The sequence below is a fragment of the Hipposideros armiger genome, unplaced genomic scaffold, assembly GCF_001890085.2.
Source record: "Hipposideros armiger isolate ML-2016 unplaced genomic scaffold, ASM189008v1 scaffold_76, whole genome shotgun sequence".
Lineage (NCBI taxonomy): Eukaryota > Metazoa > Chordata > Mammalia > Chiroptera > Hipposideridae > Hipposideros > Hipposideros armiger.
Window position 1 is genome coordinate 529,107 of NW_017731426.1, and position 18,191 is coordinate 547,297.

General features: G+C 35.4%; 1 protein-coding gene across 2 annotated transcripts in view; it reads right to left on the bottom strand.

Moving 5' to 3' along the window:
- LRP6 (LDL receptor related protein 6) overlaps positions 1-18,191 on the bottom strand; it is a 133,798-nt gene that overhangs the window by 56,614 nt on the left and 58,993 nt on the right. For both annotated transcript variants that reach the window (XM_019643293.1, XM_019643292.1), the window contains exons 4-7: positions 7,241-7,437; positions 5,353-5,484; positions 2,330-2,726; positions 1,094-1,265 (exon numbers count right to left, since the gene is read on the bottom strand). In XM_019643293.1, coding sequence (XP_019498838.1) covers positions 1,094-1,265; positions 2,330-2,726; positions 5,353-5,484; positions 7,241-7,437 — 898 coding nt within the window. The remainder of the gene's footprint in view (positions 1-1,093; positions 1,266-2,329; positions 2,727-5,352; positions 5,485-7,240; positions 7,438-18,191) is intronic.

Below are 18,191 nucleotides of genomic sequence, written 5' to 3' on the forward strand. Positions count from 1 at the left end.
CTTGGATTTAAAAGGGGGTAGGGGGGTAGTGAAACACTAACAACAGGGAGAAAATTTATATAGCCAAGTCTATGCAAAATTTTCTATTAATGGAAACCAGCTGCAAGAATAAGAGATGCAGTTCTCAGTATTTGAGCCTGGTGGGAATACTAATGGGTATTTTTCTATTCCAAGTTTCCATTCTGAAAGGCCCTTTAATTCATTATTCCCTCAGAGTCCCTGGCACTCCTAAGAAATATCTTTCTGAAATAACTGCTCTAGATCCCAAATTATCTATGTATTAGGAGATTATCTGTGTGGCTTTGACGAGCCATTCAAAGCCACTCCTTATATGAGAAGTCATGCCTCCCCCAAAGGAATATTGTTATAGAAACTATGTTTTAAGTACGCAAAGCCCAAGACCTCTAGGAAAGCCTAATTCAAAGTTGTGAAATTTAGACTTCACACTCAGTATCAAAGATACATGACATTTACAAAAACACTGTAATAAAATATTCACGACTGGTTGTTTCCACCATAATTCTATTCTGATTGCCACAACTTAATTCTATCATTTGGTAATTATTTTTTCCCAAGCTTTGGTTAATTAATCTTTTTACCACACAGCTCATAAATCAATTTAAAAATTGTTTGCATGTAATCATCCTAATACTTAATTATGTGCCACTACCTGCCCCCAACACCAATTAACACCAAAAAAGCTGTATTCATATGCACGTATGGGCTTTGTTTTCCTGACATGACTACCAACTCTTCCAGTTTAGATCTTGGTTTGTGCAGAAACTTCCCCCAGGAAATCCATGCAGTGGCTTTTTTTCCCCCCCATTATGAGTATAATAAAGAAAAATCATTCACATAAGCTTTTAAGACTCTAGAAATAGACGAAAACCCGTTTCTCATGCCAGTATAACTCAAAATCCTAGGGTTAGGTGAAAGAAAATACATAATCCCTAGAATCCTAAAAACTGAGTAAAATTTCTATAAAAGATACCTCTGGAACCCTAGACAAGAGGCAAAAATATCTGTATCAAATTATCATAAACTCAAAACACTTATAAAACTGGTTTTAAAATGAAAAAGCAAGAAAACAAACCTCAATTTTGTCTGTTTTGGCATCTCCCCAGTATATTTTGCCTTCATCATAATCCAAGGCTAAGCCATTTGGCCAACCAAGAGAAGTGTTAACCAACACTACTCGGTCAGAACCGTCCAGAGCTGCTCGCTCAATTTTCGGGATTTCTCCCCAGTCAGTCCAATACATGTACCTATAGAAGTATACAGAAAATGAGCTAAAAGCATAATAAACTGTAACTTTCAGATACCCTCAAGGTGAGATCCACCCCTCATATTATACTGGTATCATCAATTAACACCATAAAAGGGAAAGAAAACATAGGACGTAAACATACCAAGAATATGTTTAAGACATGTAGAATAGCAGCGTATAAGCTTAGAGGAAATTTTCTGATCAAACAGTGTTTCCTAGAACCGATAATGAAAACGCCTTCCAATAATGAGATTCCATTTTTAGTTAAGTTTTTTCAAAATATTTTGTGTTCCTTCCCATGAACAATCCTCTCTTTTTATTGTTGGCTTGTCATCTGACACAAACAGGTTATCCTAGTGGTAATATTCAGACACACTGAATTCCCCAAATAACTAACTCTTCCCGCAGTGCTAAGTGATTCTTGTGGCTCCTAGGAGTTTAAGTGGCTCTAAGGCATTGGTATACACTGAAGCGCAATGGTTTGTTACTATGTTCGTCCTCAGAATGAATCTCATAATAACAAATAGCATTGGTGAGTATGTACAATAGAAAGCTGTGTTTTCCTCGACTGTAGTCAGGGTGTTATGAAAAAAAAAAAAAGACTGGGAGAAAAGCTGCCTGTCCTGACAAAGTTTTGAAAATCAAGTCATTTGTATATTTGGAAATATATAAAGTAAAATATATTTTTTACCATATCATTCTAGAAGTACTGAAAATGGGATGAAATTAAAGTCTTTTCGGGAAAGAGAAAGAGTTCTGAAAACAATTTCTTTCCACATTTTTCACGGTCATGATGCAACCTCGGCAAAATCTGCAGCCAACACCCAAAGTCAGCAAGCATGGACTTAATTTAGAAAGAAAAAGTATTCAAAACATTCACGGGAAATAAACTAGCAATTCTTTAACTTGCGATTTTATTCCAATCACTACATTCTAAAAATGGACAGCCATTAAGCTGTTTATTGGAAATCGACACTGATTCATATTGTTTTTGTCAATATTTTTAGGGACCTGTAGAAAACAGAAACACAGGCAAAATTTTCTATGAGCAGAGCTTCTTACCCAACCATGGGGTCTAACACAATAGCCCGAGGTTCCTCTAAGTCCTCTGAAATCAAGATCTTCCTCATGGTCCCATTAAGCCTTGTCACTTCTATCCGATCAGTGCCAGTGTCTGTCCAATAAAGATTTCGGGCAACCCAGTCAACAGCAATACCGTCAGGATGTGCAATTTGAGCGGTGACCACAAACTGACTGCCAGATCCATCTATGAATGAGCGGCGTATGGCCCTCACTTCATCATCAGTCCAGTAGATATAGCCTTCCACAGGGTCATAATCTATTGCAATGGCATGACGGATGTCTTCTAACTGTAGAACAATGTCTGTGAAGTCTGGGGTATCCAAAGAAATTCGTCTCAAGTCTGTCCTTCGGGCTAAAAGCAATAATTCAGTGGCACCTAGGATGACAAAGTAAAATAAATGAAAAAGAGAGCGAGCGAGGAGAGGGAGAGAAAGAAAGAGAGAGAGAGAGAGAGAGAGAGAGAGAGAGAGAGAGAGAGAGAGATGAAACCCACAAGCAAAATTTAGCCACTCTAAATAAAGAATGCAGAACTTCTTCAAGAATTGAAAAGTAAATTAGTATAAAAGGATACTAGGGTCTGTTTCAGGTGGAAATGGAAAGTAATGCCGTGAACAGGAATAATCTGACCATGAGGTAAAGCTCTGTAATGGCAGAGCTCTGAAATCAAGTTTGATACTCTCTCTGGTTTCATTCATTATATAGCCCTGGAATTAAAACAGCCACTTACTGGTAAAATCAATAATAACTAATAATGACTAAGGAGCTAAGTAGCTGAATATTAAAGGAGGAAAGAGACACAGATATGGGTCCTTTGTTTAAGAAGTGTGTTTAAAGGGTAAGGACATCTAGGACAAGGATCTTTTGTGATAGATGAAAATGTTCTAAAATTGGATTGTGATGGTTCCACAACTGTACATTTACTAAAAATCACTGATTTGTACACTTGAAATGGCTGAATTTTATGGTATATATATTATAGCTCAGTAAAGCTGCTTTGACAAAGAGATCTATAAGACAATGCCTGACAGAATTAGGACAAAAGGGGCTATGGGGGAGGATATAGTAGCAGTAGCAAGAGGGAATCAGATAAATCTAACACAGTGGTTAAGGGTAAGAGTTGTGGATCTGCTAGAACTGGATTCAAGTAGCTATACACACTTAGGCAAAACACATAATCTCTCTAAGCCTAGTTCCTTCATCTGTATCTCATTAGGGTTGCTGTGAGGATTAAAGGAGATAAATGTAAAACTCAGAAATGTACTGAACATAAAATTACTCAATAAATATTAGCTAATATAGTATTATCATTAGAAAATAAAGACTCAAATTTTTTTCACTGAGTTTTAAATCAGATTTATTTATGAAATATTTTAAACCCAAATTAGTATTCAATAAAAACATAGCTGAGAATGGTATTAAGCTCAATCTTTTTTTGTTGTTTTCAGTTTTAACATTCAAGTAAATCACTAGTAAAAAATCATCTAACTATAAAAGCTAACAAAAGATAGTAAGCAAGTTGACATCTGAAAGAGTGAAAACCGATTCTTAACCAAAGAAATGAGTCCAAAAGAAAACACTGGCATTAAACTTCAAGGATCAATCTGGTATTACAGTTGAAAAACCAAGAAGTTTAAAGTCCTCAACATCACTTTTTGAATCTAGGACTAATTATAAATGAACTCTATCTTGGAGAATATACAGCCCTCAGTGCCACAGCAGGCACCAAGTAGGAATAACTGTAAAATTCACAGCCTTTGCTAACTACCCAAAACTTTGCAAACAAAGAAGTTATAGAAAGTGAAACTGTTCATTTGAGCAAGGTGCTCAAAACAGAATAGCTAACTTAAGGCTACTACATGCCAAATCTATATCTGAAATTCTAAATACTAGTTAAACATGTACATTTGCACGCTGTGAGGGAGTAGACAGACCACTATTGCTAAAGTGAATCCTCTCTTTTAAAGTCAGGCTACATTTTTAAACAAAAAAAGCAACATTACAAAAACCTTTTGTTTTAAATTGAAACCAAATTATTGTTTGCCATGGAAACCGTCTGACAAGAGTCAGCCAGCTTCACCTTTGACTATGAGGATAATTTATCAATGCCAAGTCATGACAAATATCCTGCAAACCGGCTCAATTCCATTTCTCTGACTCCCTGACCCCCTTGCCAGGAACTCTCTAACCCACTCCGAAATAAATGCTTCTGCCTTTCAGAGTTAGATAAAGAAGCCACTGCTAAATATAACAATTTTCTTACCAGGTCTTGCTGGTGCTAGAAAACCAGATGGTGATCTATAGGGGTAACAATGAAGAATAACATTCTCATTATGAAGAAAAAGGGAAGAACTGGTGTTCTCCCAAACCAGAGGTCTCTTGAAATGTCCTAATCAGTATACTTCTCCAACATGCCCTCTCTCTACAGGGAATTAAGAAAGTAAGGAAAAGGAGCAGTGTAGGTGTTAAGTATAGGAAGAGGTTGCTTTAAACAGTAAAATATGGAATTTTTTTTCTTCTTCTGAAAGCACTTCTCTGTTGCGAAAGGCAATTAAAAATATCATTCAATCAGTTTTTAGAAAATGTACCCCATGATAGTCTTTATAGTTATAAATTTAATGAACTTTTTCCCTGCACAGGTTCTGATGTACAAGTGCTACCTACTGTTAAAAATGTATTCTCTATGAAAAGTAATACTCATTTCCACAGGAATCAATTGTGATATCAATGACTGTGACAGTTCATAGAGAAAAAAAAATAGCACCTATTTTTTTCAAAACTAGCTTGTTAAAAATTTTAAATACTAAAATAATTTATAAAATGTATTCAAGAGAGGCCATAAAACACAAAATATTCCTGTTATAAACCAATTGTGAAGACTAAGATAAGTGACTAGTCTCCCCAAGTACAGTAACCTATAGAGCTTATTATAGAAAAATGAAATGAACCATGAAGAATTCCAATTGCTACCTAAAAGTTTTCCTTCTTAGAGACCATCTTCTTACCATCTTTGCAGGTTTTTCCATTCTCCAGGAGTTTGACCCCAGTGGGGCAAGCACACTGATAAAAAGGCTTGACTGGAGACATCAAACACAAGTGGGAACAACCACCATTATCAATTCCACATGGATTTGTAGCTGTCAAATATAAATCACACTGATTAATGCCAATGATTACAGATGACCTTCTTCACTCTAGGTACACAAAGGTTAACAACCAAAACATGAGCAACTGTGATAAACCAAATTATTACCAAATGTCATCCAGGTGCTTGACTACCAGGCCATCTGCAAGGAAGGGAATTAATCAGTGAGAATAGCTTAGCATTTTGTATTCAAGAGGAATACGCAAGAAATAAAGCAGGAGGTCCCTGCCCTAAAAGAGCTTACAATCTAGTAGTCAGTATGCCAAAATTAACACGAAAACTAGAAAATGATACAAAACAATAAAACTATATGCCATTTTGCACATTATAGACTGTAGATAAGTACAGAGTCAAATGGGAAATAAATCATTAGGGATTAAAAAAGCGGGGGAGGGAGGAAGCTTGTGGAGGAAAGACAGCTTAGAGGACACTTCCAATGTGGTGAAAACATATGAATAAAAGCTTGAAGGCTGTACACTGGGAGAGATAATAAGGTGCGTGGTCTAACTAGAGATGAAGGTTTCTGTTGACTAATAAGAACTAAATCTGAATGAGCACAGAGAATGAAAACAGACTGTGGCAGAGGGCACTGAAAGCCAAGGAAAGTAATTCCAATGTTGAAAAATCAAACTTTGGAAAGATTAACACAAAAAAGATAAGCATGTGGATTAAAAGAGGGGAAAACTGAGAAGCAGAGATTAATCAGCAGATTTGTAGAAACTATGCAAAGGGGTTGATTTAAATAATATCCAAGAAAAAAGTCAACATAATAGCAATGAAATATGAAAGATAAACTAAAGTAATATCACAGATAACTGCAAATTCTCAAACTAGTAAAACATAAAGGATCAACAATACCACGTAGAAAAAAAAGGGAAATTCTTTCCTGAGGACTAACCTTGAGAATAAAAAATTCACACAAGTAACTAAACATTTTTTTTTTTACAAAAGAGTTAACACATACATGTAAAAAAATTTTTATGGACTCACAAGATTCCAATATAACAAATTCAAACATGTGACTATGTCCCCTTAAATGGAAGGAGCTAATACAAAACAATGCATAATCCAAAAACCCTTCTTTTTTGGCTATGGAATACAATCAGACACATGCCAAACATTTATTTACACACAAATGCCAAACACTTAACATTCTCATATTCCTTTTAAACCTAATTCTAGTTCTCTTTTATAAGCAACTGTTGTCAGCAGTCACAGCCCAAGTCATTGTAAAGGCTGACCAAAAATTAGAAGCAAAACTAAGAAAAAAGGGAGTTGGGGTGTGCACAGAAAAGTTTAAGCAGGTACTTTATTCAGCAACCTGAGGTACTTAAATTCACTAGTCAGATTAACAGAAGATTCCATTGAAGAAAATTGTTTGTTTTTAAATATACTCATATGAAACAAAATCAAACACACATTAGAGAGAAATAATATGAGCAAGAAATGCATTAGTGTATAAGCTTAGCATACGAACTATCTCAGTTTCTTGTTTTATTTCTCTCTTCTTCACTTCTATAGCCCAGACCCAAATAAGGGGCTGAGGTGGTCTGTAGTAATAAATATCAAGCTATAAATGGTTCAGGCTGTTATTTAACATGAATTATATTTTGACATTTTCCCCTAGTTTTCATTCCTCCCCACTACCTTTGGATATGTCCTCTCTCCTCCTGCCTCTCAAGAACGCCAGACATCAACAGTGCTACAAAGTTATGCCAACTTACAATTTAAAAATCAAGATCACTTACCATTTGGCTGCCTCTGCTGGCTGAAGGCATGTATATCCATGGGAGAGAAGATGTTAGAATGGATTTCACGCAGACCCTCGCCAGTGTACTTGTTGCAAGCCAAAATGGAGTGTGTATTCCAGTCAGTCCAGTACAACGTGTCCTCAAATAACGTCAAGGCAAAAGGATGTGGAAGGGAACCTTTCACCACTGCCTGCCTATTAACACAAAAAGAAAAAAACTTAAACATTTCTAAATTTTTTTTTTTAATCAAAATTTCATCTCTCTCATTAAAATGGTTTTGTAATCCGCATTAACACATACAAATCCTGAGTAACACATATCTTAAGGTCAAAGACACGTATGAAAAGTCACACAGTAAGTTCGAATATATTTTCAGGTGTCCAAAACCCCCAAACCAAGTACTTCAGAATGGTCCCTAACTTGGCAGCAGGCCCCAAGTTCACCAGAAGCTACCAGACAGAGAAAGCCCGAGTGTTAGCACTGGTGTCGATTTCCATCTCTGGACTCACATCCTCCATCCTTCCACATAATTCATCTCATTAGGAGAAAAGTGGGCAAAAGGAAAACTAGGATTTACAGTTGGCATTGGGAAGTAGTTTTAAATCAATAGGTTTTTCTCTTCTTGATGTGGAAGAACAAAGACTCTGTGCCTGTTTCTTCCATCACTTCTTATGGTTTTGATAACTGAAAGTAAAAACATACACGAGGCTAAAAAGGCATTCTGGTAGAGCTTTCTCTGCAAATCCCAGTCTAACTCCAGCAAAAGATCATCTCAGCTGGCTTTCTGGTTACTTAAGCTCCACAAGTCACGTAGCAAAGAGGAAGTGCCGCCACTGGCAGAGTGTGTTCATGAAACAAAGCAGACCCAAAAATTTCACAAGCAAATCCATACTAGACGAAAGAAAAGGTAGAGAGCCTGATGAGTACTCAAGGCACAGAACTTTGCAGTGTCATGAATGGTCACATGTAATTAGTAAATACTGTTGAATAATGAAAGAAAAAATGTTTTGAGCCAAAATAATAGTCAAGAAAATGAATACTTGGATATTTTCATAATATAAAATATATTATTTTCATAAACAGTCCAGCTGGGAGGAAGGGGAGAAGGGGAGGAGGGAGGGAGGATGTAAGCAACCAAAGAGAAATCATAAGTATCACATATTAGGGAAGATAATCCAATTTTTGATAATCTTGATCATCTATAATATCTAACAGGCTACCTGTGAAATAAATTCAAGAGCAATAAAATATTTTTTATCTAATCACAATTAACATGTTATTGTACATGAAATGGTCCTAGCCTAAGGTCTTTTACATTTGGGCCAGGTTGTTAAAAAATTGAATACAAGATTAGCATAACTAGTTTACCAAACAAACTTTCTATTTCAGAACTTCATACCTACTCTGCCAGCCCACACCACCACAATTTTCTCCTCCCATTTCTAATTCTCTCTTCCCTAGCACATTAATTTTCTCTCTCGTTTCCCAAAAAGAACTATCACAATGTCTACTTTTTTTTTTTTAACATTTTATTGGGGAATTGGGGGAGGGGAACAGTGCTGGGGAATCAGGTAAGGGGAACAGACAAGTTGCTGTCCTTTTGTTCTTCAGTCTAGTTGTGGAGGACGTTGCTTCACTGGCCCATGTTGGTATTATCATTGTGCTCTTCCCAGGCGAGGCAGATCGCCGGCCTCTGGATGGCAGCTTTTGGCAGCTCACGCCAGCTGCTGGCCGTTCACAGTAGCTTATGGCAGCCCACTGCAGCTCATGCCACTGCCAGCGATTCACGACAGTCCAGCTCCAGGTTGAGCTGCTGTTCACCATCTTAGCTGTAGAGGGTGCAGCGTCATTGGCCCATGTGGGATCCAAACTGGCGGCCCTGCTGCCCAGAGCTCAGGCTCCCAAGCCAACTTTTAACCAACAAGCCACTTGGCCAGCCCACAATATCTACTTCTTAAATGATTTCTTCCACTTTTTAAATGAACAGCTTTATTAAGTTCACTAAAGTGATTACGGTGTTTATAGGAGTGATATCATACTTTAAGTCTAAATTTAAATAGGCCTGCATATTTCACACTAAAGTCTTCCAAAATTCATTATGGTAAGACATAAAGAAAGACTTCTGAAAAGTTGCCAAGAAAGGTGAGTAACACAACTGAAAAATAAAGAATACTAGAAAATAAATTACTTAGCACTTCATTAACAATCAAAGAATTGCAAATTACATAATCAGATGTTTGAAAAACTTCGGGGAGAAAAAAAGCCTTCTAAGTCCTTTGTGTATTAATAAAAGTTAAAATCACTCTAATGAACTAAACACAGGGGAATAAACAAATAGGAAAAACAAAATCACTCCCTAAAAGACACACTCACATTATACATTGATTGATTGGTAAGAAACCAAATAGAGCTGAGTTCAAATGCCCCCCAACACTTATTACTTACATAATTTCTGCAAGCTTTATTTTCTTCATCTGTGAATGGAATAATCTAACCTCACTGATTTATTATGAAGATTAAATGATAATATACGCAAATGAATTTAGCATTATGCTTGGTACTTAATAAACATTTCATAAATGACTCAATTTTAAGATATATGTTTCCAGTATTTTAGTATTTCTGATATGGGGTAACATTTTACAATTAAATTGAACATTTCATGTGGTAGTTTTTAAATCAATACAAAGTTCTTAAAATTAATAGTTTATTAGAATGAAGTAAATACTAGACTCTGGCTTCTTTTTATTCCCCAGGATCTCACACAACACTCTATCTAATTAGCACAAATTAGGTGGACTCATCAGACACTCAGGGAATGCTTGATAAACCTTAATTTCTTAAATAAAATACGTAATTAACAGAGCTGAACAAAAAAAAATTGAGCTCTAAAGGCTCTCATTCATTCTTGTCACATTTTTTAGTTATTTACGATGTGTCCAGACAATGGTGACTTGTTCCTCAAAGTGGAGATAACTATACATAGTCTTCATCTTTCTTCTCTCTGGTTGGGATTACTAAGTAGGTCTACCTGGTGGTTTCCCCTTGGAAATGCAAGTTACTTCAAGGAGCTGATCATTGGTACTGAGAACAAATGTGGCAGGCAAATCAAAGCCTAGTTCTTTGGTAGTATGCCACAACAATAATAGGAGTTAAAAAATGGATCTCAACTATGGAGACGAGCATCTATTGTGAATGATTACCACAACAGGTTCAGCTAACAACCATCATCTCATATAGATACAATTAAAAGAGAAGAAAAAAATTTTTCTCCTTGTGATGAGAACTCTTAGGATTAAATCTCTTAACTTTCCTCGATGTCCTGAATCATTTTGACTTTGGGGAAGATGTGTGACACAGTGTTGCCATGATGGAGGATGATTTACAGCACACTTTAAAACACACCTTCTCTCAACCGTAGCTCACACCTGACTGCATCAAACAAGCTGAAACTTGTCACACACTGTTATTAAAGTTCCATGTGCCACTTCCCACATGCTTCAAAACACACCAACAGAAAATTAAAACACAAGCTACAGACTGACAGAAAATATTTTGAAATCATATCCAATGAAGAAACTATCCAGAATACATAAAAGTCTCAAAATTCAACAAGACAATCCAATTTAAAAATGGGTAAAAACTTGAATAGTGTCTGAAACATCTAACTGAGCCTCATATGAAGAAAGGCTGAGCTACAATATGTTCGAGAAAATTCCAGGCAAGCCAAACAGAAGTATAGTTAATGATGTATCTGGAGTAGGGGCAAGAGAGAAGCATACCTAAACCGTTTTAGCAAAATCTGGTATTTACTGTTTTCCAAAGTCACTATTTTCTCCTGATTAAATAAGGAATAATGGTATGTTCACTATAAAAATTTGGCAATAGAAGTCTATCTTTCTCCTTTATCGTGTGCACGTGTACAATATGTACATGTATATACACAAATGCAAGCAATTCTCAAACTTCAAGGAATGGAAAAACTGGTTTCTGTTTCTAAAATAGTAAGGCACAACAGGAAACCAACTAACCAATGGGGTTTAGAACAACTGGTAAAAAATTCATTAGCTCTAAATCATAGCCCCCAACAGGAAAAAAGGAAAAAAGTTGAGCCAAACCAAGAAATGATGGAGGCACCTGTACTAAACCAAGAAAAGAGAGTATTTACCACCCCTAATTACCGAGCTTCTTCACTGGGAAGATATGCAGCAGGCCCTAATAAAAATATTTTGACCACAAGTTGGCATTAACCTAATTCTGTATTTCTCCTGAGAGCAATGGTTCAGTTTTCACTATTTCAGTATACACAACAACTTTATAGAATTAACTACCATGAACAATGAGAATCTATAGTACTATATACTATAGAAAATTGTCACTCTCACTAGCAAAGAAAAAAAATGCAATCAATACAAATAAGATATATTTTAAAATTTCAAAATAGATGAAATTATCTTTTCTTAAACTTAACATTTAAAAAAATGATAGATAAGATATGCAGACGTACACTATGTGACCGTGGAAATTAGTAAAATCATTTCATCAAACAAAAAGATGGCCTTAAAATCTCTATGCACCTATATACAAATCTGTATGCATCTATACACAAAATCTCTATGCACCTTGATATACAAATCCTATTTCAAGTAATTAATTCTAAAGATGTAATCAAAGATGTAGATTCATACAGGCTCATCTTTATTCCACCAACGTTTATAAAAGTAAAAAATTACAACTTAAATAAATGTTTCACAATAGGGCAGTATGGTTAAAAAAAGACACCATATTGTTTAACATTCAAACAATTTCTCAATTTACATGAGTACTTAATACCATAACTGCTTGATCTTACTTTTTTCTTAAATTTTCAATTTTTTATTCTGCCTTACACGTCACCTCTCTCCTTTAATATGGACTTTTCCTACCAAATTATATGCTCTTTTTTATGTCTCTAGAGATTTAGAAGATATACAAATTGCTCACATTTTAATTACCTTTATATTTTAAAATCACATTTCATCGTATGTTAGATAATTATCAATGTCAAGAATAAGACAGTATCTACTGACACCCCGTGGAAAGGTAAGAAGTCAACATGGTTTTACTCCTGCCTGCTCTCCTTCCTCATCTAACCATCCCGCGACTACTTCTCATTTTTTGATAAAACCTGGAATTTTAGATATTTATTATGTGTTTTCATTTTTATCTTCTATTTCAAAATATCTCAAAGTTGCATTAAGCTTTAAATGCACATTAACAGTAATTACTAGATTTAACTCCCCGTTTACTGGTTTCATTCCTCACAAATATTTAGCTTACTTCCCACTCTTGAGCTTTACATTTTAACTCATCTGTATGTCTTCTGAAATATACCAAGTAAGTTTTTAGTAAAGAGTAATGCAAATGGTACATTTTGACTCCTTAGATACTAATAACGTCTTCCTTCTGCAGTGACACATGGACAAGTCGGATCTTTTCTTCCACTGTTTTCAGCCCGGCTGCCCCACATTGTGGCAGAATTTCTCAAGGTGACCTTCCATTTTACTGATGGATTTTATTTTTTAGTCATCTATCTGGTTGTCACTGCTTACACTGTGTTTTAAATTGAACAATCATGCTCTTTATTATCATTCTGTTTTTACTAACCTTGAATACATTCTTTCAAACTACTTGCTCTATTTTCATACATGTGGCTTCTTGAAATTTGATCATTTTTTTCTCCTGCATCTTACATGAAATTACAGGAAGACATCTCTTCTGATTCCTTAATACGGGTCATTCATTTAACTTATATTATCTTCTCATGTGACCTGTTGTTTTTTTCTATCATCTTGTGTTTCAGAGGGAGGTCTGTACTTTAATGGCAGTTGAGATCCATTCTCTTACAGCCTATAAATTCCTGGTCCAAGCTTTCAGATCCCAAAGAAGGAGAAGGCGAATACATTTTCAATTTATTACAGCTTCACTTTAATTTGCAAAACAAATCACAATGGGAGGGAGGATCTGAAGCTAGTGATAACAGCAGCATATTCGCGTGTCTCTTTTGCATGTTTCTGGCAGCACCACATAGTCTGCTGACAGTGACCCTGCTTATGCTCTGGCACCATGTGCTCCTTCACAGCCAGCTTTAACTATGCCTCTGATCTTTGCCCAACGTGCTCAATCATGTCGAGTATGGTTGCTCTAATGTGTGTGTCCTTCAGTGTCTGGTGTACTTCCCAAAGGTGCTAACAGAATCCAGATGAGGCCTACCTACCACTCTACGCCATCTCCTCCTCATCACCCCCACCTGCAGCCATCATCCGTGGAGTTGTGCTTATTGTTCCTTATTTGGGTAAACTTCAACTTGCTTCTTTGAGAAGCAGATTCTTGACAAGCTCAGTAGGTGACCAAACACGTAGCTTTGCCTGGGTCTGAAGGGTTTCCTGGAACCCAGACAAACAAGGATAGGTGATGACACAACAGCTCAGTCAGAATGGGACATCCTCTAATCTCAAACCCTGGAGAAAGTCTTAGGTTTCTGGTGTGTGGTTATTTTTGCCTAAGTCTCTAGAACTGATGTAAAATTCCTGTTTATACTACATGGCTTCAATAACCATTAACTTGATAGTGACTATACATCTGTATCTTCCTCTGAGACTGCTCTGCAGAGCTGCAGGTTCATATATCCAAAGCTCTCTAGACTTCATCACCATAGTTTTCTGTAAGCAACTCAAATGCAAACATGTCCAAAGCTGAACTCAACCTCAAAGAAAGGAAAACAAATCTATCCTCCTTTCCTGAATCTCCTATCTCAATGAATGGCACTTCCATCTAATCAGCCATTCAAAGCAGAATCCTAGGGGTTATCACAGACACCTTCAGAGAGCCACATGTGGTTTATTAGGGTTGAGGCATACTGTGCAAATGCAGAAAGTAGTGAGAACATTTGTCTAAAATGAGGTAAAGCAATTAGAGCATCTAAGTCATAATAAAGAGTTTGTACTTTATCCTGAGAATGATTCACTGGAAGATTTAAGAAAGTGAAATAATTCGTCTTTAAAACAGTTTCCACACAACTACCAAAATGGTTATTTCTAAAAGACAAATCCAGCCATGTAGATTTACTACTTGAAATGACTCCTAATATTTTTCAGGATAAAATTAAAATGCCTTATTTCAGAATATGAGATGGTGCATGATCTGGCTGCTATCCATCTCTCTAGACTTGCCTCCAACCATTTCATCACATTTCCTATTACTGCTGAATTACACTGACAAAACAGTGTTCTTTAATAACCTTCACCTGAAAACCTGACTCTAATAATTCATAATTAAAAACTTTCAGAGAGGGCTTTTATATTAATCCTAGTTTTTAAAATTTATTATTTTTCCTGTGTCTGTAAAGAGCATATTTACCGCCTTAATACCTACGTTGAAGTCAATAACCTTATGTATATGTACCTATAATATTTCTAACTCTATTCTGTTCCATTGATCTCTATCTACCCTAGATTTAGCACTTCATTGGGTTTTAATTACTCCAGCTTTATAGTGTGTCTTGAAATCAAGTGGAAAGTTGTCATACCTTTTTTAACATACAAAATCAACTGAGCGTATTTTAATAGGTCCTAGGCATTCCCATATAAATTTTAGATTCCAATTTGTCATTTTATTAAAAAAAAAAAAAAGGATACCCATAATAAAGCCTTTGGGAATTTTTGTTGAGACTGTGTTGAATCTACAGACCAGTTTATGGAGAAGTGCCATCTTAACAATATATTAATAATTTTTTTTCTTAAAAGATAAATATTGCAATCTTCTCCCCACTGCAAATGGAAAAGAAAGAACTCTGCATTTTATCTCACAAAGCACATAAGAATCTTAAAAGTAATGTACTTTCTGCAGGGATAGTGTTTGGAAAGCATTATTAATTCATGTTAGGAAATGCATATGAGAGCCCTGAGTTATCTGTGTCTAAAAACAAACAATTGATACATTTAAAACTATTTTCCACAGCTTATATGAAGATTGTTTGGTACAAGATATACAAATATAGAATAATTAAGTATATACTATAAATTCCTGTTTTGTTTTTTTTCCTAATGAAGAGAGGCAGGAATGAATGTTTGAAGTTCATCATGGAAATTATATAGTTTATGTGGGTTTTTCAGTTAAGAAGAAGGTCTTGGAATCAGCAATTATATAGCTTTTCCCAAAACTGAATAGTAAGACTCTTTTGATCTTTTCTGTGAGATTTCTTTGGAGAATTTAACAGATCTAAGATTATCGATTTTGCACCCAAGGGCCAACTGGTGATCAATTGGCTTACCCCTTCCAAGACCAGTCTGCATCCTTAAACTGTTTGAATGGCTTTTTGGCAGGAATTCAAAAATAGGGAAGTTTAAGGACAAAGCCATTATTACTGGAAGAGCAGCTAAAAGCTCATGTCTTGCTGACAACTGATCGAAAGCACCGTATTTATAAAGAATAGCAGACAACTATTATTCTATAACAAATACCATTTGATACACATTTACTAAACACATAATAAGTGTTAGGTATTGTGTTCTGCTGCATGCTCTTATAAAAGTGAAAATTAAAATAGCGATGTTTAAAGGAAGACCTCTTAAGGGATATGGAGTTTATACCCTCTCTGGGCACTCTAAGGCCTACCCTTAAGTTCAAGGTTACCATCTTGAATAACATTAGCTTAATCATTTGTAGAATTACCTTTACTGAATTATGCCCCCAATTTTAAACAAAGACCACCATGGAAAAGTAATATGAAATTAACACACACACACAAAAAAATTCAAACATACCCATTGCAGCTCTTACTGATTCCATATGAAAAATTCCTTCTCAAATTTACTATAACAAAAATCTTCTCTTGCAAAGGTCATAAGTTTCCACCTTTCCAATGGTGTGTCTGGTAACTCATTTTATTTCAGCTGCTGAGGAACTTACAACTTGTTTTTAAATTTTTATTACAAAATAAAGCAGATACAAAGAAAATTGAGTATATACCCAGAAGGGAAATTACTGGATCATGTAGTCGTAATATTTTTAACTTTTTGAGGTGCCTTCATACTGTTTTACATACTGGATGCACCAATACAGTGTGAGATAATAACTGTGGTTTTAATTTGCATTTCCCTGATGATTAGTGATGTTGAGCACCTTTTCATGTACCTGTTAGCCAACTCTAAGTCTTCCGTAAAAAAAAGTTGACTCAGTTCCTCTGCTCATTTCTTAATGACATAGTTTGTATATTTTGCTATTGAGTTGTATGAGTTTTTTATATATTTTGGATATTAGCACCTTATCAAATATATAATTTGCAAATATTTTCTCTCATTCCACAGGTTACCTTTTCATTTTGTTGATGGTTTCCTTTGCTATGCATAAGCTTTTTAGTTTAATACAGTCCTGCTTGTTTACTTTTGCTTTTATTGCCTTGCTTTTGGTGTCAAATCCAAAAAAATCACTGCCAATACAGACATCAAGAAGTCTTTTCCCTATGTTTTCTTCCAGAAGTTTTATGGTTTCGGGTCTTAAATTTAAGTCTTTAACCCATTTTAAGTTGATTTTTATGTATGTTATCAAATACAGGTCCAGTTTCATTCTTTTGCATGTAGCTGTCCAACTTTCCCAACATCATTTATTGAAGAGACTATCCTTTCCCCATTGTATATTCCTGGCTTATTTTTTGTAAATTAATTGACCATATATGCATGGGTTTATTTCTAGGTTCTCTATTCTGTTTCATTGAGCTATGTGTCTGTTTTTATGCCAATACCATACTGTTTTGATTATTACAGCTTTGGAATGTAGTTTCAAATCAGAAAGTATGGTATCTCTAGCTTTGTTCTTCATTTTCAAGATCACTTTGGCTAATTCAGGGTATTCTGTGGTTCCATGTAAATTTTAGGATTGTTTATTCTATTTCTGTGAAAAAAACTTTGGAATTTTAACAGGAATTACATTTCATCTGTAAATGGCTTGGGGTAGTATGGACATTTTAACAAATTAATTTTTCTAATCCATGAGCTTGGGTTAATTTTCCACTTATTTGTGTCCTCTTCAATTTCTTTCATCAGTGCCTTATAGTTCTCAGTGTACATGCCCTACACCTTCTTGTTTATAAATTTATTACTGTGTATTACGTATATTCTTTTTGATGCTATAATAAATATGATTATTTTCTTACTTTGTTTCTGATAGTTTTTCATTAGCATATAGAAAAGCAACTGATTTCTGTAAATTGATTTTGCATCCTGCAAATTTACAGAATTTGTTCATTTGTTCTCACAGTTTTGTGGTGGGCTTTTTAGGATTTCCAATATATTGGGTTGTTGGAAAAATCATGACGCATTTATGCAATGAGAAACAGAAAAAATACGTCACGACTTTTCCAACAACCCAATATAACATCAGGTCGTCAGCAACTACAGCATTACTTCATTTCAGTATTTGGAGGCTTTTTATTTATTTATTTTTATTGCCTCACTGCTCTGGCTAGGACATTTAGTTCTTACTTTCATTGAACTTTTCTATGGATTTTTTTAGTCTCTATTTCATTTCTTTCCACTCTGATCTTTGTGATTTCTTTCCTTCTGGCAACTTTGGCTTAATTTGCTCTTATTTGCCTAGTTCTTTGAGGTGGAAAGTTAGGTTACTTATTTTAGCTCTTTCTTGTTTCTTAATGTAGGCATTTATCACTATAAACTTCCCTCTTAACTGCTTTTGCTGCATCCCACAAGTTTTGGCATGTTGTATTTCCATTTCCATTTGTCTCAAGATATACTTGTTATTTCCCTTTTCATTTTTTCTTTGACCCATAGGTTGTTCAGGAGTACGAGGTCGGACAATTAAGTTTGCGAACTCATCCTAAAAAAAGTGCTACATACCTCACTGCTGGGTCACCTTCGAAGCGCTCCCCTTGGGAAGCTATGCACTGACACCA